The sequence below is a fragment of the Balearica regulorum genome, chromosome Z (genome assembly GCF_011004875.1).
Source record: "Balearica regulorum gibbericeps isolate bBalReg1 chromosome Z, bBalReg1.pri, whole genome shotgun sequence".
NCBI classification, from domain to species: Eukaryota; Metazoa; Chordata; class Aves; order Gruiformes; family Gruidae; genus Balearica; species Balearica regulorum.
Genome location: NC_046220.1, coordinates 66,706,243 through 66,728,027, shown reverse-complemented (window position 1 = coordinate 66,728,027; position 21,785 = coordinate 66,706,243). Strand labels below are relative to the sequence as shown.

Below are 21,785 nucleotides of genomic sequence, written 5' to 3'. Positions count from 1 at the left end.
AGTGTTTCGTCTATTTCTTTCCTTTCTGTGCTATAGTTCAGCTTCAGGTAATATAGTTCACATTGTATTGCATTCTCTTGCTTATTGAGATATGTTTTCCTGCTTAGGGGGAGAGCGTGAGGTAGGAAAAGTATTCTTGGGTTTTAATCTTAAGCCATTACTTTTCTCTTACCCATTTTCAAACTAGAGAATTTTACTGGATTTTTGACACTGTTTCTGGACATGTAGACTCTGTTTCCATTGAATCTAGAGATAATATGGGGTCTGTGATGGCCCTGAGAATCTTATTTTTTTCATAAGGAACTGTAATATGGCCTCTGAGACTAACTTGTAGGGACTAATTTAAAAAAATCACCTCCTTCTAGGAAGCTAATGAAATAGCTCCTGAAATCTACTCTAAATAGTACCAGAAAGTATTTCAAGAAGCTAATTTTGCCACAGCTTTCTGGATCAGACCTTACACAAGATGCTTCATCCCATTTATAAGAGAAATAAAGGAAGGAATGTTGCAGTTATATTTCCATGATACCTGCAATACATTTGATTAGCGTGACACTTTGGTAATACAGGCACAAACACGATGCTATAAACAAGATGAGGATAGTTAGATTCTAAACCAGACCTGTGTGAGAAAATAATACCAGAAAACAGAAGGGAAGTAATGATCAAAACTCCACAAGTTTAATCTTCGTGTAACATAAGCATCTGAAAAATACTCATTTCTTGTTTTTCCAATTACAGGGACTTGCCATGAGGTGTTGAAGCCTTGTTTCATTGATTCGGAGCCTGGACCTAAATGGCGCAGCATGACTTTGCTCCAGCCTGGCTTAATTTTCCTACTCCACCATCATCAACAAAGGTGTGTTTTTTGTTGTTCTTTTGAACAGGCACTCTCATTATTAGAGAAGTCTGAATGTCATAACCTCAGTCATAGTACAAATGCAAATCTCTTTATAGATAGGGCAATAACAGATGATATTTGTCAAGTCTTCTTGTTGTGATTTAGGTAGTTGTACTGTGGTTGTCAGTCTCATACCTCCGGTAGAGTTTTTTGCTTGAGCAGTTGAGTTCATGGAAATAAGGGTGTGCCTGACCACATTATCAGAGCTGTTGCTGGATTAAGATTGCCTTCATCAAATGTTTAAAATTAATTACTGTATTTTGTGTTAGAAGTACCAAGGCATGTGCTTGATGTTCTTGCTTCTGATTTTGCTCTGTGTCCTATAAATTTTATGGAGGTGTTATTCTGTCATCCAAGTGATTAAAAAAACTCTCTCTTCAGTTGCTGGTGGGCTGCTTGTTACTACTGGTGGAGTGCGGTGCTATTTGTCCAATAGTTGTGCATCTTCACTGTGTTTGATTCATCTAGTCTACTGTTACTCACTTTATACAATGGGACAGTTAGCTTGGAAACAGTAAATAGCAATCTCTGAATCGTTAGGATTTGTAAATATTCTAGGAAGTCATAAATATGCTTGTCTAATAGATGTTTCTTTTTTCTGGCCTATCCTTCTACTCTTTCTTAATTTGTGTGAATGCAGAAGCAGAGGCAGCACTGGATATTCAAACTCCTGTCATTTATTTCCCTATTTGTAGACCTGTTGTCTTCATTATAATCTTTTGAAAGCAGTATCCATATCTGCAGCTATGAGAGTGACATTGCCTTACCTTAATCTGTTTATGTAAGTTTCTTGCTTTATTTCATGTCCATGGAAAATCTTTAGTCTTTATAAACTTATGGAAATAGGCTTGTGCTATTGTTAAATGCATAGTCAGCTGCTAGTATTAGTTGTGTTGCCATTGCTTTACTTCTATATGCCTACACACACACATGCATTTTGTTAGTCAGGTCATTGAATGTCCTTATTCATATTGCTCTATTATCTTTCTTTTACACTGTGACCTAGATAGTTTCTTTGTTTAGTATAGTCTATCAGCAACTCTCAGTTGCTGTTCTAGGAACATCAGGCCTATCTGTTCCAGGATGGTTCCTGCAATCTGTTTGTTTTCATTCTACTTGATTTCTGATATATTTAACTCTTTCGGTCTGGTTTTTCGAATTTAATGCATTTTCTATCGGAAGAGTAATCAGAGCTTAGTTTAATATGGCGTCACAATTACAAAACAATTTTCACATATTTCAATAATCTACTGGAAGAGCTTTTTCTGCATACTTAAGGTGTCAGTAGAGCAGCATAAAACTAAGTTCCAGAACTACTCCAGTACCACTTGAATATATCTGAGGTATAGGCTGTATTTGTCACCTCATTCCTGAATTGTAGGAAATTTCATAGCAAGCATATGTTGTGGATCTTGTGGATCTTGTTCTCTTCCATGATTCTTTGCCTCAGGGAGTTTAGATAGACTTTTCATCTCTTCCAAAAACTCCGTAGTATGTTTTCTCCATTATAGTGTTTGTGCTTCATTGTTTGAAATGCAGCTTATTTCCTTGTATTACCTCCTGCCCCAGTGATCAGCATTCTGTGATAGACAGCACATTTGGATATTAAACACTTGCAAAATCTTTTTGGTCCTACCTGATGTGTAGTAATTCTTGGTTTACAGAATAAGACTTGTCCTGTCATTCCTCTATAAGACAGGTCTCAAATGTTGTGGCCTCCTGTCCCCTCCATTTCCTAGAACAAATTTTTATTTCTGCTTCCCATGTATCAACAAAACACCTGAAGAGAAGACCAGATAAGAGGAATGGAGATGAAGGATGGGTTGAAGAAGGCAAGTTGTCTCATGTTTCACATAGAATAGAGCTGCATGGGGCTATGGTATCAACAACATTTAGACTTGAGAAGGAGAAACTGAACTCTACCAGGTCAGATTTTATTTCCCTGAAGAGGCACTTCTAGGAATTGCATCTTTAGGAGCCTGGTTTCCCCCCTCAGTCCTGGGTAGCTGAGGCTTTTCCTTACATAGGTAAAGGCTAGCATTAGAAAAACCTGATGCCAGGAAGCTGGGATTGTGAATGAGCTTTTTCAAAGTGACTGATACAGATTACAGCTTGACTGAAATCCATCTGGCTTATTGCTGATGATTTCCTCTTAAGGATAAGCTTTTATATCATCTCCCCATCTCTTATATAGCAAAGTCCACCTAAATAGCTGGGTATCCATTGCTCAGTGGCTTTAATTTAGGTCTGGAACTGCTATATTCATGTGAGTGCAGTATTGCAGTTGGGCAGATGGAAATGGGAAGGTGTAGTGAATAGTGAAGCCATCTTGGGATATGGATGAAACTTTTCAGAAAGGATTGCTGTGAAACATGTATGAGGAGATTGCAGACAGACTGATAAACTCATTTTTTGCAAGCTTACTTCATGTTAAGCAACAAGATTACTTCTTATACTTCAAAAACGTGTTGCTTGCTTTCTTGGCTGGATGAACCTGGTTGGATAATTTCTCAACTTCCAGAAATTGCCAGTAGATTTCCTGTTGCTTACAAAGATTACTGTCATCTCTGCTACAAGAGGCTTGATAGACTGATACCTCCATCATGTGGGGAGGATGCAAACTGCATGATTTTTGCACACAATTTTGAGACTTTAGATTCTTTATATCATGTACAGGTCAAACACTATCTATAAAATGCTGTCAGTTATACTTTGTGAAAATGTGATTGTTCTTCAAAGTTCATACAAAAAAAAGGTTAAACTACAAAGGCAATATTAGAAAGTTGTCTTATGTAAATGAACACATGAAGCTATCTTCTAAAATTTCATCTGTGATCAACAGATCTGGAGCTTTGTGAAATTTTTGACAGCTTATTCAAAATCTGTTAATAAGGATTTATTTTTTTACTTAAATATTGTGATTCATTATGATAATTTTTAAACTACTTAGATCTTTTGATAGTTACCTGTGGTTTTCTGTTTTTTCTCTCCAAGTTTGTCAGGGAAGTAATTCACTTCCCAGGTTTCAAATTGAGTGGTCAATCCATTTTCATTTGAATTCTGTACGGTTTGTAAATACAAACTTTGTATTTTAAACATATCTGTTGCTTACTTGAGTTTGAATTTTAAGCAGTGAGTTTTGAACAGCACCTTGAGCTCTTCTTGGGTATGATTTCTTTTGTGTAATTGTCTCTTGCAGGAGGTGGGGGAGATAAGAAGAAGGAAGTAATTTTCCTCAACATGTTCTCCATAGTAGTTAAACTTATTACTGAGATTTCCTTTTTTTGTTGTTGTGTTATTTTGTTGTTGTTGTTTTCCCACTCACTTTGATCAGTGGAGTGTTTTAAGGTGTTAGTGGATAATAGCAGTTGAAATAAAGTTGCGACTTTCATTTTCAGACATACACCATTACTGCTGTCCTTGTTTTCCTGAGTGTTACTCAGTCTGGAGAGAGAACGAGCTTCAGGCAGTGAAATTGATAGTCTGGGTGCAGTAAAGTTGATATTCCCTGGAATCATTAAGCTTAGTTTTACAGTATATTTCCACCCAGCTGTGCATTTATGCATTTGTAGCTCTTATGGCCCTGGGATGTGTTGCATCTCTTGTCCATGTGCAGTGCAATGGACATATATGCGCACAGTAAGTCTGCTGGGAGGGAAGGGGGCTTTGCTTCATCTGCATCAAAGGCTGGCTGTGTGGCGGGGAGGTGCTGGGTAGCACAGCCCTCTGGTGTCGCTCATGGGGAGATGTGTAGCGTGAACAATGGTAAGGCTGAGCACTACTTTAGTAGAATGAAAATTTATTCTTGAATTTTTAAGATGTAACACAGGAAGAAATGTTACTGTTCTAAAACAGTAAAGCCAGATAGAAGTAATAGGGAAGATAGATGCCGTAAGACATCATCTTTTTTATTTTAATCCCCTTAGGTATGAGTTATAGTCAGGATGCATTTTGATTTCTGAATGCTATTCTTAATATGAAATTTAGTTTATAAAATTCTTCCTACTGATATTTGAAGGATTTATTTCTTTAAAATTTCTACAATGCCCACTTACAAGCTGATAATTTGAAGATGTTTGTGAATCCGTACACTTTTTAGTCTAGGTTTTATTTGTGTTTCATAACTAGTTGCATTTGCCTTACTAAGTTACAATGACAAGACTAATAAATTTGGCTTTTTTTGGGTACTGCTGCATCTGGTGGAAGTGACTCCTTGCTTTCTATGGAATGTAGTCTGACCACCCAAATTAAGATCCTAGACTTCTTTTCTGCCTTCCAAGCTGTGATCTTCTGTCCTTTCACACCTTTTCCTATTTTTCCTTTGCTGGAACATGTGTCACTTGTGCTCTGTTCTGCTGCCAAAACAAAATAGGCACTTGGGTTTTTTTTACCTTGCATCACAAGCATGGTCCTCAGCACTGTTTCAGTGTCCTGGAGCAGAAGATACAGCTTCCACTATGCTAGCATGGGAGATGGTGACATAGCTCTGAACATAGGCATACTTGAGGACTGCTGCATTGTCTGTCATTCAAAATCCTTTTAAAAATGAATTGTATTTACCATAAGTAATGTGCATGTTAGAGTTCTGATAATGCAGTTTTGTTGTTAATCAGATAGCTCAGGTCTACCACTTGTGCTCCTTTACAGTCATCACTGAACTTTGAGAAACATTCGGAAAATTTTCCGTGGACTGAGAATCGTTATGAAGCAAATCGCAGAAGACACAACTCTTCAGATGGGTTCGATCCTAACATTGGACGGCCTAATGGAGGTATAATTTATCTTTTGTGGAACATTGTGAATACATTTACATCATTGCTTTCTAGCACTCTAGCTAGAAAAAAAGTCTGATGATAATACCTCTCCTATGCTAAATTCTTATTCTGTAGTAAAATAGAGGTAATGGAAAGACAGATCTTCTGGGAGAGGGTGTGATGACTAAGGGTTGGTTAAAGTAGTGTGATTCCAGCTGTTTTTCTCTCTTAAGAAGAATAAGAACGTCAAGTTAATATTCTAGCCAACAATATACAAATGAGCAGTCAGAAAAGGAGGCTGACTTGTTGGACTGCTATCTTCTTTCTTTGGCGCTGTTTTGTAAGATTCTTCCCTGCTGCTAATGTGAATGAAAACTTAAGTTTACTGTGCTATCACATCCCAGAGTATAGAGCTGCTTACTTAACTTCTCTAACAATTTTGCAAAAGCAGAATATTATTTGAAAATTGTTTGTAATTGCACTTTTTTAAAATTTCAAAATCTAAGGGAATTTTGGGTGGAAAGAGAAGAATGGTTGGCGTTCACAAGGCAGAAATGGTACAGAAAATACATACCATCGTGGGGGATACCATGGTGGAGGTTCCCGCGCTCGTACCAGCACTTTCCACTGTGGAAAAGGCCAAGGACTGCACGAAAACAGTGTACCTGATAATGAAATTGGGAAAAAGGAAGACAAAGAAGTACCCAAACAGTTTGAGGCTGAGGATTTTGTAAGTTAATTGTGATTCTAATAAAGTTTCATTGTTTATGCAAGTGCCCTTTTGTCAATTACAAGGTATTTAATGAGATTTCACCATTTTCAGATCATCATATAAGGGATCACCCTTCCCATAGGTAAGAGGGTGTTAGTCATTTGTCCACTAACTTGTTTCTCCTTTTATATCCATTTTTTGCCATTATATGTTTATTATTGTCACTTAAGTGTTTAAGTGAAACTGCAGTTGGGTTCCAGTTCACTGTGGCTATGTGTATGATTAAATTCCATGCGGTTACCTTACTGGAAATCTAACTAACAAAGTGATCTTTCTGCCAATGGCCCTTTGAGATCTTGTGCTTCAACCTAGAATTGTAGGATATAAGAGGAAGTGTGAGCTTTCTCTTTGAAGAATGATACATCGCTGGTTTTTGCTTTCTCTGGGCATTTCATGTAATAGTATTGACTGCTGCCTGAGGTGTTTTGTTGGAGAAGAGAAAAAAGTGAGCATTGACCTATTTGGGTCTCGGAGGGAAGTGTCTAGTCTGTCTTAAGTTAAAAGTCTTTAACAGCAGAGGTCATACTGCTGACAGTATTGTGATTCTTTATTTCATTGGTCACAGAATTCAAGACTTTTTTTTTTTAATAATGACAAAACTTTCTTTCAGCCATCTTTGAACCCTGAATGTGAGAGGGAACCAAACCAGAATAAATCTTTAGCTGCAGGTGTGTGGGGTGAGTATTTTTCATGTTTTTAAATGTAAATAAGTAGCAGAGATCTAAAGTTGTTTTATTTGAAACGTAAGAGGTTTTTTTTCTAGAATTATAAAGGTATACATTTAAATTATTAAGGTATAGATTGAAATTGAGGAAACTTCAATATTATTAGAATGTAAGTATCTTTTTGTTAGAGAGGTAACACTTCTATTTGAATATCAATCTGTTGATCTGTAGATGCAGCTACAACTAGGATTCTTTTCCACAACAAGTATACATCTTTTTTGTAAAGATGTCAAGAATTTATCTTCACCTGTATTTTCAAGAGGAAATGCAATGAAGGTGGGTCACCTAAACTAGTGATGCAATTGCTAGCTGAAAACTTCGTAAAAGAACACTTCTGACTGATTAGAGCTGTTGGAAGAGTTTGGAGAGAAACTGAGGAGGGTGGAGAAGAGCAGACTAGCTTGCAGAGGTTTAAGGTCTCTTCCTGGAAGCAAATGTCTTAAGCTGTTGGTTGTGTTTACGATTTACTTGTAAGAAATCCAATCCTGAGAGTGGGCCATGAACTCAACTGTAGTCTGGGATTGTTTTCTCATCTCTACTTGATGAAATTTGGCTACCACTTTACAACTTTGTGGGCTTCATGTAGTCAGTTGTTCACCCTTAACTGCACAGGTTTTAAAGTAATAAACTTACTCATGATAAGAACCTTTCTCTTTATGAAGAAATAATTTTAATTAAACATAAAACCTACTACTTAAACTGTTGCTAATACAGAGATCTGAAACTTGTTGCTCATTTTAAATGGTACTTTAATTTGCTGATTCTTTTTCTCATACTTCCCCAGTTTTGCGCTCTTAGGTAACACTAGATGTAGGCCAGCCCCTCAATATAAATATCTAATTGCTAAGAACTTTTGCAGGCGCCTAAACAATTGGACTGCTTTCTCTTTTCCTGTGTTTAGCAGCTTTCATGTGAAAGTCAGGAAATACAGTTATCTTTCAATAAAACAGCAATGGTAACTAAATTCTTTCCTAACGAAGTTGGGAAAAATGTCGTAGCAATTTGGGTGTTTTACAACCATTGCAGCACTCTGGCTGTGGCTGCTGCGTGATGTGGCTCAGTTTGATCTGAAGGAGGGCAAGCTTTCTGGTTTTTTTGATAGCTCTCTTCAGAAACAAGGGAAAGGACAGTTCTGTTAGCTACATAAAATCATAGAGTGGTTTGGTTTGGCAGAGGCCTTTAAAGATCTAGTCCAACCTGTAAGTTACAGTGCGGTGATGTTACAGCTTACAGCTTGATATCTTACTTTATTACAGCTCTGCTATTGCAAACCTTGTGCTGTAATTTGAAAAATGAAATTAAGGCGATCCCTTTTAAAGGAAACAATATTCAGCACAGGAGGAATGTTATCATTCCCTTCTAATGCCTGGTAAAAATGTGTGCTTCTGTTAGATTCCATTTTACTTTGTGTATATGTGATGGCAGCATGTGAGTATTATGAAAAGTATTTTCATAAAGCTTAATGAGAGCTAAGTATACAGTTATCATGAATGTTTCGTAACATAGAATCATAGAATGGTTTGGGTTGGAAGGCACCTCAAAGATCGTCTAGTTCCAACCCCCCTGCTGCAGGCAGGGACACCCACCACTAGACCATGTCGCCAAAAGCTCCATCCAACCTGGCCTTGAACGCTTCCAGGGATGGGGCCTCCACAACCTCTCTGGGCAACCTGTTCCAGACCCTCACTACCCTCGCTGTAGAGAATTTCTTTCTAACATCTAATCTAAATCGATCCTTTTTCAGTTTAAACCCATTACCCCTTGTCCTGTCACTACACTCCCTGATAAACAGTCCCTCACCATCTTTCCTGTAGGCCCCTTTAGGTACTGGAAGGTCGCAATTAGGTGTCCCCGGAGCCTTCTCTTCTCCAGGCTGAACAACACCAATCTCTCACCCTGTCTTCATGGAGAGGTGCTCCAGCCCTCTGATCAGCTTTGTGGCCCTCCTCTGGACTCGCTCCAACAGCTCGATGTTTTTCTTGTACTGGGGCCCCCAGAGCTGGACGCAGTACTCCAGGTGGGGTCTCACCAGAGCGGAGTAGAGGGGCAGAATCACCTCCCTTGACCTGCTGGTCATGCTTCTTTTGATGTGGCCCAGGACATGGTTGGCTTTCTGGGCTGCAAGCGCACACTGCTGGCTCATGTTGAGCTTCTCATCAATCAATACCCCCAAGTCCTTCTCCTCAGGGCTGCAACTATCAATCCATTCTCTACCCAGCCTGTAGTTGTGCTTGGGATTGCGCTGACCCACATGCAGGACCTTGCACTTGGCCTTGTTGAACTTCATGTGGTTCACGTGGGGCCCACCTCTCCAGTCTGTCAAGGTCCCTCTGGATGGCATCCCTTCCCTCCAGCGTGTCAGCCTCACAGCTTGCTGTTGTTGGCAAACTTGCTGAGGGTGCACTCGATCCCACTGTCCATGTCGCTGACAAAGATGTTGAACAGTGCTGGTCCCGGTACCGGCCCCTGAGGAACGCCACTCATCACTGGTCTCCACTTGGACATGTAGCAATTGAGTGCAACTCTTTGAGTGCAACCATCCAGCCAGTTCCTTATCCACCGAGTGGTCCATCCATCAAATCCATGTCTCTCCAATTTAGAGACAAGGCTGTCGTGCGGGACAGTGTCAAATGCCCTGCACAAGTCCGGGTGGATGACGTCTGTCACTCTTTCCTTGTCTGCCAGTGCTGTAACCCCATCACAGAAGGCCAACATCTACCTGCTATAAACAAAGTTAAAGTCACTTAGGCTTTTAAGGTAGATTTTTTAAAATGTAGTAGAAATGCAGGGAGAGGAGACAATCTTGGAAAAGGCTGTTAATGCAGCATTGGAACGCACGTGCAAAAAGTAATTAAAGTTCTTTTTTCACTTTTTGAAAATTTTAGAAGTGTTTTTAATAGATGTTCTTTAAAACTGTTAAATGTCAATTACTCAGTATGACAGCTGACTGTATGTCTCCTAATTAGTACTCCCTTGAACATGGAACTGTTGTAAGCTTCAGACGTTCTGTTACACCAGTTTGAGATAGAGAAACTGGTCATCGCCGTGGTCTAGAGTAGTGCACATATCTTGTCTCATGTTTATAGAGCCTTGGTGTGAAGGATTTGGCTCTAAACTGAGCTGTTGTTAAATAGATAAATAATTATTCTTTTAGTAACTGTAAAGGGAAATATGAAAACCATAATCTTTTTTGAAGATCAGGTAACTATCAACAACTAACAGTATTTGGATTTTAGATTTGCAAGCAAGAACTTTGTAGCTGGATCTTTGAAGAACTTTACTTTCCAAAAGAAAAATTCCTGCATTGCCAAGTGAAACATTTTACAAATGCTGGTTGTAGAAAATGAAGCAGAACCTATGTTTATCCAGGTTTTACAGTGTGCTATTTGTGGAACTAATACTGGACAAAGTTCCTGATTTATGCCTGTTTGCTCTGCACCATACGGCTATCCAGTACCTTATGAACTAGAAAATGAAGATTGTATACACATGTGCGCACGTGCACACACACACACGTGTATTTCTTTTTTTTCCAGAGTATCCTTTAAATCCTAAATCTAGATCTCCGAGAATGCTGGTCATTAAAAAGGGCAGTACTAAAGAATTACAGATATCTGGATTCCCAGTAGGAGGAAGCCTTCATTCACAACCAGTAAGAAATGGAACTGGTGCAAGTGTTTATAAAGGATTAGTCCCTAAACCTGTCACTTCACCCGCAAAGGTGAGTCTTGGACACCTGTGGCATGAACAACATGCTGAAAAATACATAACGCTGTGGTTCCGAATGTGCTTATTTCACCCCTGAGAGTATTGTTCCTAGAGTATTATGCTTTCCATCTCTTGCTAAGAGGAGCGCACTCCAGAAGTGAATGGAAAGAACTTCTTCTCATTTTTCTTTTTGAACTATATCGTAATTGGATCTCTCGTTTTCTTGTATACCTTTTTTGAGCAGTGCAAGAGCTGTCCAGGTGAGAGTGGAAAGGCTGTTTTTAACTTATGGAATAGCAATGCCTTTTGTATATATGACTTTAACAGAAAAGTACATACCTAGTAGAGAGAGATAGTTGGCATAAAAATACCTGCAGAATTTATCCCAATTATTGATAGAGATGATGTTGCAATTGAGTAGTGTCATTCTCATCCCTTTCTAAATGCAACTTTCTATATTCCTCCTTTGATTTTTGTTTCAGGAATTTTTCTGTGCTCCTGAGAACATATGATAGTGGTTCTTAACTCTCTAACATTCTGCATTAAAAACACTACTTGCAGCTGTAGAAGACTTATATTTTGGTTCTTAATACATCAAATATGAGGGTCTTAATTGTTTTGAAATTTTAGTCTTTATATAAAAAAGTGTAAACAGTATTTGTGAGTGGATTAATTGCTCATAAACAGTCTCTTCTCCACAAGAAAACAGGTGTTTGTGCTAAATTGTGGTTGTAGTTATGGTTTGCTTTTGCTTAATCATTTTTTTTTAAAGATTCCTGAAAATAATCCTATTGTAGTTAATAACTCTTTACATTTTTGCTTAAATTTTTGTTTAGCCTACACACTGGAAAAGCCAAGCAAAAGAAAATAAACTTGGGAATCCATTTCCTCATGAATCTGCATATGGTGTTGGCAATTTCAGTCCTTTCAAATCAACTGCCAAGGCATTTGCTGTATCACAAAATTCAGTGAAAGAGGTAAATCAATGTCTGTGTTTTTTATCAAATCCGTAAAACATTTAATTTGGTTAGATAAGGGGATCTGTAAGTTTTATGCAGAATTGTATTAAATAAGTTTTTTTTGGAAGTTAATATGGCAGACACATCTAAGTACTTGACAATTCACTTTGTAGGTTTGCATTAGGAAGTATAACCTGGTAAGTTTAAAATTCAAAGCTGCTAATGGTACGATACACTTCAGAAGGTCCACTGTTTGTTTAGCAGTGCTCCATAAACCTGCATCTGTGGGTTTACTTGTAAGGACTATGTATACTGAAACACAAATATCTTCCCTCTGCTTTTGACCGTGAATATACGTGAAACCTGAAACTACAGGTGCCAGGGAATCTTTTTGTCTTTCAGAGTTTTCTAAATGAATAAACTTCTAATATTCTTTCTTTTTTCTGACTCCCTACATTAGTGTAGTCGGTCAAATTCTTCATCCCCTGTTGACAAAGTTGGTCAGCCTCGTTTAACAAAATTGACAAGAATGCGGACTGATAAGAAGAGTGAATTTTTGAAAGCATTGAAACAAGATAGAGTGGAAGAGGAACATGAAGACAAGAGTCGTGCTGGGCAAGAGAAGGTATTTTTATTCATAGCTATTGTAGATTCAGCAGTAGTAGTTTTCAGATGGACCATAAACTACTTTTTATTTGGCTGCAAACAATTGTCAAGTCATGATCTTGGATCTCTAAATGAAGACAAGAAATTACATGTTGATTAAACAAGTTGTTCCAAGTAGTACTCTTGCTTCAGTGCTGCTTAGTAGTTTCTTTTTTTCTTTCTTCAGTATCTGTTCACACTTGGTAATAACTCAGGTACATCTGTGTCTTTAGCAACAATAAAAAGAATAAATTAAGCTTAGTACACTAACCTAATCTTTGTGGAGGGCAGTGTTTCACACCTTGGCTGTTTGTTACCCTACAAATAGTTAATGGAAAAACTTGGTTCTGCTGATGGGTGTTGGGGGTAATGTTCCTGTGTTTAAGGAATACACAAAGATTTTGATTTAAGATTAAAAAGATATTGGGAAACACTGTTTTGAGCTCAGAATTCTGAAAATAGCACATTAACTTTGTGGGGATTTCTGTTCCTGAAATTGTCTTGAGTCCATGTTATCTTTGATACATGTGTCAAATGCATTTGATTGTCCCATTGTACACAGCTGATTTTTGGAAGCAAGTGTATTGAAAAAAAAAAAAAAGACTTTTAATAGTGGAAGTTGTAATGTCCTTGGACAGGTGTATATAACGTGTAGCCTGGAGTAGTTGTTTTAAGTGCATGCCTCCTGTTCCTGCTGTTAGTGAAAAAATGTTAAACAAATCACATAACTAACAGTCTTCCTACTTCCAACATTCATTTTAATGATCATCGGTAGAAGATGTGGTGTGCAACTGAGTGGATTGGAAGATAAGTGCAGAACAGTTTTCAATAACATAACATAATCCCATTGATGGAATTTTAAGGCCTGCCGTGACAGATTTCACCTCTCAACTAACGAGGCATATCGTGATCAGCAGCTGAATCATGTTGAAGAACATGATTTTGCCCTGTATATATTAAAATTGTTTAATCTTTTATTGAATTTTGTTCGAGATGCATTCTTCAGGCGTATAATTTAACAGCTCAATGTATATTTACTGGGATACTTGTTCTTCAGAAATTCTTGCTGAGCATTCTAAAATTTCTGGAAGCAGACAACACTGAGTGGGAGGGGAATGATGATGATGGTTGATCATGGACTCTGAAGTATGGTTTCTGACAAGTGCAGAACTGACTGATGCAGCAATTGCTTCCTGCTATGGATGATGCTGGTATCTGCCTAGTTTAGGGATTTTGTTGTCAAAAGGATGATAACTTGATAATGATAGTAGTCTTTGTTTTTACAGTTGGTAAGACTTCGGAGGCTATTTGGCTTATTACTAAATAAGAATTACAGGTTGCTGAATGGGGAGAATAAAAAGAAACATCTCTGGTTTATAGGATTAAAGAGCTTTTAATGTTTGAGTGAACCTGAACAGTCTGCTTTCTACATAAACTTTCTTCCTCGTTCTTATTTCATGGCTATTAAGTTACCGTTGCTGTTAACAACAGCCTGAGAAGCTGTGGTGAGTGCATGTGTGCAGGGGAAGCTGTTGTCTGATTTAAGAACAGCATCCAATCTTTCTGAACTTGTGGCAGGTGAATTTGCTGGTTGAGGTATGGTGGCTGTGACCTGCCTCTTAAACTAAGTAAACTTGAGAACTCTTAGGCTTTCAAACTTCTCCTGGCACACGTGGCTCTGATATTTAATTTGAAACCTTGTATGTAAGTTAAACAGATAACCTATTTTTTCTGTAAATATGAAGGGCAGCTTAAATAAGTTTGAATTTTAAGATATGTTTGAAACTTTGTAGAAAAAAGTTTGAGGCAGAGCATGGGAGTTTCTTTCTGTGTTACTTGATCAGTGACACAACTGAAGATTTCTGTACTATCCAGGTATTGCAAACTCTGGAAGTATGAACAGAATTATCTATGAACTAGTTAGTTAACTCCATTAAACTTAATTTAAATTAAATGGAATCACTGAATTGCAGCACTTGCAGACATTTACTCATGAAATTTACTTTTTAACTTTGTAATATATAATTCTTTTTAACAGAATGATGAGTCCTTTAACTTGCATAATAGCAACAGTCCTCATCATGAGAGAGATATAAACCGAAACTTTGAAAATGAAAATCTGCAGGAGAATGGCAATGCTTCAGTTACATCTCAACAGATTGTTCAGTCTTCAGCTTTCCCTCAGGCAGATGTTCTTTCAAGCTCACTTGAGGCAGAGCATAGGTATGTACTTTATATAATACTAAGTGTGTTCCTTCATGGTAAGTGAGCATGTCATAAATTCTTACTGGTTCAGAAGTCAAAATCTGAAAACTGAGAACACACAAAGTGTATAATGAGTACTGTCAAAGTTTAACTTAGGTACTAATGTAAAATGCAATATACTTTGTTTCTACTAGACTTATGTACTGACTTAAACTTGCTTTACTAAAAATGTGATGAATTTCCTTATAAAGAAATAAAGCCAACTGCATAGTCACTTCATCCCTCTGATTTTGGTCTGCGTGTCTAGGAGGAACAATGCATGTAACTGCTATTTGTATTAATAATACTTCAAGTGCTGCATCTTATGTAAAACTCCAGTGAGTTTTTTCTCATTGTTAAAATAATTAGTTATTTCTGTAGCTGACTAGTTGACACTGTCAGTGATTTCACATTTCCAGGATGTGCACTGGAAAGGGAGAAGGTAACTTCCAAAAAAGGATTGAAGCATGATTCTAATATCTCATAAAAATAAGTGCAGTAGCAACTGGTAGAGGCGAGAATGATGCTGCTGAGAAATCTGCAACTCAGTCTGGAGATGCGCTCATCGTGAGCTCAGTCAGATTCTTACTGTTTCTGTTTCTGGCAGCTACAGAATTGCAGTGATAGATGAGACAGGGTTTTTTTTTAGTGATAGATTATATGTATACATTGGACTAGAGAACTTTCCCTTTTGTAGTACCCGCAGAGGAAACTTTCATGACCTCTTATCCCTCATGAGTAGGAAAACTGAAATGCGCGTTGCTCTGTGCCTTTTTTCCACTGCTGGCTGTGGAGACACAAATCTTTGGCCACTAGAGGCTGCTGATGACTTCTGTTTCAAGTAGAAGATAGGTGGCAAATCTAACTCTCATTTGTCAATTCAAATGACTTTGAAGGGCCTTCATAGGTTTTCTGGGCAAGCGTCTTTCCCTTGTGGTATCCCAGAGAGGCTGTGTCTCCATACTGTCCCAGCCCTTTGGCTCTGACCTCTGCATGCATGTAGACAGATGCAAGCCTTTTTGTGGTAAATTGGACTTGAAGTAACAAGCTTAACTTACAGAATACTTGTGCATACTTAGTAACTGCGTTGGTACATCTTGTACAAAATGTATCTTGCGCTTCCCTTCTGCTGGGGAAGTTTCCAACATGCAGCCATCCTGTTGGTGTCAAGTTTGCTAATCAGAAGTTTAATTTTTTGTGTAGTTCACACTTTCCACCATTCTGGAAGCCTAGTATCACTTTAAAAGGACAGCAGTCCTACTAACTTTAGACAACATTACTTAAAAGTTAATTAGTCATTGCCCTAAGTTTTATTTACATTAACAGGAGCTCTGTAACTATTCACTTTATTGTACATAATAGTGTTAAAATCTTAGCTTGCTTGCAGTAAAACTTTCTAACTCAAATTACTGTTGCCAAAAATGTAACTATCATTGAACTGCATTTGGCATTGTGAATCTTTTTTGTGTATGTCTGTATAAATGTACGTATTCTCTCAAAAGAGAGTTGTGGATGAACTGCATATTATTTCTGCTGCTTCCTGAGGATTTAATTTTTCCTGGCTGTTGCATTGTCCGATTTGGTCCAAATACCACAGAGGATGTAATTTCCATTGTCCTGTTAACTTTTTTTTTTTTTTTTTCAAAAAACAGAGTAGTGCTGTTCTCCCCTTCTCCTTCTAGAATTCCAGGCTTTTATTATGGTTTTAACAACAGTCATTGGTATCATTTGTCACCTGCAAGTTTGCCCAATGCATGCCCATTGTATTGGGACCTAGAGTTCTTTGTTCAGAGGGTTATGTTGAAGGGCGGTTTTTGCTGACATTTGGCTAAATGAAGTACCTGGCACATGACGTCAACTGTGAGTTCGTCTTACTTCCCTGGTTTAATATTTTCACTGATCTTAAGCTCTGAGTGTCAGTTTCTTATGTTGGTTCTGGCATGTACTTAAGAATTCTTTTTTTTTTTTTGTGAAATAGCTTTAACGTCCTTTAACATTTAAGGTCAACAGGTGCATGATTTGACTGAAGAAGGTGCTAGTCCTTTTGGCAAAGACTTTGCAGCAAGAAAGCTTACTTTCTTCATTGTTAAATGTCATGTGGTCTTCACCATCAGATAATGCCTGTTTTCACAGCATCTTCATGTGCAAAACTACTTTCCTTCTGCTCAGATACTGCTGTCCCACTTTTGGCACTAGCTGAAATATGTTGATTAATGCATCGTTGGATATCTCAAGCTTAGTCAAGAGAGGAGTCTGTCTCTTGTTTCTTTTCCTCCCCTCATCCCAAAACTCACTCCTAGTTGTAGTCTGTCAGTGCTGAAATACCAGTATTTGACATTGGGTGAGACTCAGTTGTGAAGAATCCTGTCCCAGCTTTGAAATTAGCATATGCTAGGAAGAAGATACTATATGAGGCCATTGCATCCTGAATTGGTTCCCATGCAGGGACACCACCAGTATTCCTCATGGCTGCTCTGTTATCCAGGAAAACCCTCAGATTCCCTCAGTGTGAGTCTTTGTCTCTTCATATAGTTTTCAAGGGGGTACACTGCTGCTCCACCAGAGCAGTTATGCAAAGGAAATACTTTGCTACTTTTCCACCTGACACAGATTTCTTGCTTTAAAATGAAAGTACAGTTTTTACCACATGTAGTGGTAAAACAGGGTCATCTGTGAAGGACCTGAGTACTTTTCAACTTCTGTGCTTTATATATCTTTTGTAAGGTTTTTAACCTACTTTTATATAAGAGTTTGTTTAAAAAAAAAATTACAGACTGATTAATCCATTTGTTACACATCTTTACACATATATGTAGGCAGAGCTTGAAATGTCTGAGTGTGTGTAGCAAATTCCTTAATGTTGTCATTTTTATTTTAAAGGTTGTTGAAGGAGATGGGCTGGCAGGAATACAGTGAAAATGATGAAACATGTGCTCCACTAACAGAGGATGAGATGAGGGAGTTCCAAGTCATTAGTGAGCAGGTAACGCAAAGTTAATGTTCCATTATGAACTTGAAGTTGACTACCCTAAATGCCTTTGAGGAGGATCTGCAGTAATTTTGATGGTTAGGGATGTTGCCGTTTCAGCATCATTTCAGTATTGTGCTTTTGGAAGAATAGTTGCTTTAAAAAGATGAGGAACCAGTGCTTATTGTAGGGAAGGCCTATTCTCAAAATATCAAAGGAAGGGTAAGGGAGTACTTCTGAGTGGTTTCAGCATTGCTGGTGGTAGAATTGCACAGGCTTTCCTGCTCCTCAGCTGAGGAAAGGGAATTTTCTTTCAAGGTTTTTATGCAGTTTCCTTGGTTCTGCAAAATCTGAATTTTCTCTGTTGGAAGTTGAGACACATCTAATTCACTAGTAACAAAGTTTGAAAAGGCATTCTAGACTTTTTTTTTTTTAAAGTTCAATTAGGAGTCTTGTATAGACTTAATGGGGACAGTGAGAAGGAGCTGGAAAGGAGAATCTTGTGCAATGTTAAATCTGAACATTTGATACTTCCATAAGCCTAGCCATGCATGTATTAATTAGAGCATTTTGAATATTAAACTCTGAAATGGTTGGCTTATTGCCCAGCTTCTGCACTATGTGTGGAAACGCAGTAATTGCTTTCTTCTTGTAGAATTAGTTGTTTCCTTTCTCTCCAGTGTCTTTGACTTTCCAACTGCATCAGGTAGACAGATTGGGATACCCATTCCTCCACACTGCTTCTCCTCTTCTGGGCCCCTTCCTTATTGCAGACCCTGCCCTTCTTAGAACAGATGTTTGCAGCACTGTGGAAAAAAGGACTGCATTGCAGGAGAGACCATGTGGGAGGAGGGATTACTGGGGCAAGATGTTTCAGGAAGCGGGTGAGAAGAGGGTAAGCTCTCGTTGACTGCAGGAGCTTAGCACAACTGGAGGCAATTGGATACAGGTGGCTGGCCCAGAAGTGAAGGCTCTCAGGAGAGTTTTCTTTCTTGTGTATGTATGAAAATGTGGTGCTGTGGATCTAATGTAGCCCAGAGATGAAGGTGTAGAGAATGTTGAAACACAATAGATTGTGGTGTTTAGTTTTTCCTTTCTCTAAATACATCTTGTTTTCCCATTTCAGTTACAAAAAAATGGCCTTCGGAAAAATGGCATTTTGAAAAATGGCCTCGTCTATAATTTTAAATTTAGTCCTTGGAAAAACAGCACTTTCAAACCTGCTCTGGAGAATGAGGATTCTGAGACGAGCAGCAGTGATACATCAGATGATGATGTGTGAAGACTTCTGTAACATCTGTAGAAGCCTGTTTTGATCTCATGAGAATTTGGGGATGTGTCGTCCAAAAAAAATTTTCTAATTTATGTAGTAACATACCCACTAGAGAAAGAATGATGACACTTTTCTCTGAAGAAAGCAAGGAATGTTGTGTTGGACATGCTGAACCTTACTATAATTTCTTTGTAAACGAATGTTGTAGAATGAGGACTTGGGTTGACCCAGCATTGACTTTCTTCATCACTGAAGCATTTCTGACTAGCAATGTGACAATGTAACAAATCAGACTTTCTCATTTAATAATAAAAAAAAAAGAACTGTGTAATGTCTTGCAAAGCTTCTGTCTTAAAATGTCCGAGTCTATAAGGAAAGAAAGGGCAGCTTGACACAGTGTTTTGCTTGCCACATCATTTCTTTCTTACAATGGAAATCCTTGACTCCACTTTGTATGCAAAAAGGGCAATGTAGCATGTTGGCTAAAATGAGCAAAGTGCACTAAAACTCTTTTCCTTAATTGAGCTGTTGTAGTGTTCTACTTCTTCCACAACCAACTGCTCTTTAGCCATTTGTAGTGTAGTCGTCGTTATTAACGGCAAAGACCCTGATGTTACAGTTCCAAATTTCTAGAACTAACCTTTAAATTGAAAGCTTTATGGGGTATTGCAGGGCCCCGTATTCTCACAGTGAACACATTTCTTGTGGGAAAATAAGCACTTTGATTTTACTATTCACGTGCAGAAAAATAATTACAGACTGGATTTGTCCACTACATGGAAAATAAACTGATTTACAGAGTATTGTCTCAGTGCGTAGCGTCAAGGGTATTGTTTTTAAATCTGTTAAGTTTTGTTTGCATTTATATTAACTGTACTCTGGCAGCAGTGACTGCATTTTAGAATGAGGTAAAAGTATTTTCATCAGCAGATCTTGCTTTTACAGCAGCAGAAGTGTATCTATGCAATAAGAACCTGTGTTGTTTACTTTGTGTCAAACTTTTTCTTTATGATCATGCATTTAAAAACCAATATTATTGATAGTTTTATTTGGTTCATGTTAGTTCTTTAAACATTTTCCACAGGGCTGTACAAACTGTGTAGCATTAATTCATAAGCACAAGTGCTGCTGGTGATGTCACATACATTTATAACATAGCTTATGTATAGACGTTCCCCCTTCAAGATATTTTTAATTGTAGTATTATAGCAAGTAATTTGCAGTTGAGAACTCTAAAGCAAAAATATGTATAAAGCTGAGATTTTGTCCATATTTAACTTCTTTAGGAAAAGGCTTTTTTTTTAATAAGGTGGCATCTATCAATTTTGGGCCAAAGAGATATATATATGGGGGGGGGGGGGTGGGGGTGGTGTTGGGTTTTTTTAATTAGTTTTATTAGTTTAAATAGAATTTCTATTCAAGAGGTCAGTTTTTGTCTTGGAACAGGCATGCGAATATTGATGTAGTTAATTTTGGCACAATGAATTGAAATATGCCATTTTCTTCTCTTGATTTAAGAAGATAAAAATGTTTCTTTTTTTAAAGAGAAAGCTGCCATATCAGTAATCAAGTCTTTCCTACCTGTATGCCTTACACACCTTTCTCCTTCCCCTTTCCTGCAGCTTTTTTTAACTAACTTTGATGCCTTGGTTTAGTCGATTCCCTTTTTGGTTTTCACATCCTAATAACAGAATCTTCTGCCTTTCCTAATTAGTTAGTGGTATGTGAATACACTATTTTTATTACTGAATGAAAACTTCTTTTTTTTTTTTGCCTTGGTATTTCTCAGAGTGGGATGTAGACTTTTCCCCCCCTCTTTATTCAATTTAGTAAGAAGTGTTACCTCTCTAATTAACCCTTTGGGAATATACTACAATTATAGAAGAATTGTGTCATACTAAGTGTATAGACTTGGGAAATTTACAGATTGTAACCGAGAAAATTCTCTTCGAGAAAGTAGAAATAACAGTTATACTTGGTACTTTTTCACGAGTTTATACTGTGAAACTGGTAACACAAGCAGTGGTTATAATGATCTGTGAGTAAAGCGGGTAATGGGAGTTGAGCAGTGGTTTTGCTCTGGAGACTGAAACACCTTTACAACCTTTGCAACTTACACGTATAAGTGTTGTGGCGGCTTCTCTTGTATCTGCTGTGTTGTCTGCCTGGCTCTGTACACATGACATAACTACTCAGTACTCCTACTACACCATGTTTGTGTTTCTGAAGTCTGGCATGTTTGATACTGTGATTTGATGTGCAGATGCGTAGCCTTAACCAACTGATACTTGTGGATGCAGTTCTAGTCCTATGCAGTGGTCTATTCTGCTGGTTCGGAGATGTGCCAGAGGTCTGCATAGCCCCTAGCTTAAATGGTTATCTGCCTGCTCTGTTACTTCAGTTTGCCCTTCACCACAGTATGGAAGTGGGGAAGCTTTGATGTTTCCGCTGAGGAAATGGATTGCCATACGTTGTATTTATGTCCTCTATTTTGCCATCTTAAGAAATGTTTTCTTCAGTCACTCACCAAGGAACTCTGTTTTCAGATGAGTTTTTGACCTTTATTTTCCTGGGAAATGTCACTTGAAACAAAGTTTGGTTTTCATATTTTACTTCCATAAAATGTATGAAAACATTCTTTTGTGCTCTCCCTTTCCCTTTTGTTCAGTGCTTGAGGAGGTAAAGCAGAATGCAGTCTCATTCTTTAGTACATAACAATGCAATTTTTTCCCCTCTGGCTTTGTTTCTTTCCCAGGACAGTTTTAGTAGTTCATTGGCGTATCTCTTTTGTCGTACATAAACCACCATCCATTCCCAGGATACATCCTCTCTTGTT

General features: G+C 37.9%; 1 protein-coding gene across 5 annotated transcripts in view; it reads left to right on the top strand.

Annotated features, from left to right (window-relative positions):
• GPBP1 (GC-rich promoter binding protein 1) overlaps positions 1–19,280 on the top strand; it is a 35,951-nt gene extending 16,671 nt beyond the window's left edge. For 2 of the 5 annotated variants that reach the window (XM_075739358.1, XM_075739359.1), the window contains 10 exons: positions 742–859; positions 5,549–5,672; positions 6,162–6,385; positions 7,038–7,104; positions 10,689–10,873; positions 11,697–11,837; positions 12,280–12,444; positions 14,503–14,687; positions 17,589–17,691; positions 18,803–19,280. In XM_075739358.1, the coding sequence (XP_075595473.1) occupies positions 797–859; positions 5,549–5,672; positions 6,162–6,385; positions 7,038–7,104; positions 10,689–10,873; positions 11,697–11,837; positions 12,280–12,444; positions 14,503–14,687; positions 17,589–17,691; positions 18,803–18,958 (1,413 nt within the window). In that variant the 5' untranslated portion in view covers positions 742–796 and the 3' untranslated portion in view covers positions 18,959–19,280. Of the gene's footprint in view, positions 1–741; positions 860–5,548; positions 5,673–6,161; positions 6,386–6,490; positions 6,510–7,037; positions 7,105–10,688; positions 10,874–11,696; positions 11,838–12,279; positions 12,445–14,502; positions 14,688–17,588; positions 17,692–18,802 lie in introns of those variants that run through there. The other 3 variants (XM_075739361.1, XM_075739362.1, XM_075739363.1) reach the window with 3 other exon arrangements.
• The last annotated feature ends 2,505 nt before the right edge of the window (positions 19,281–21,785 follow it).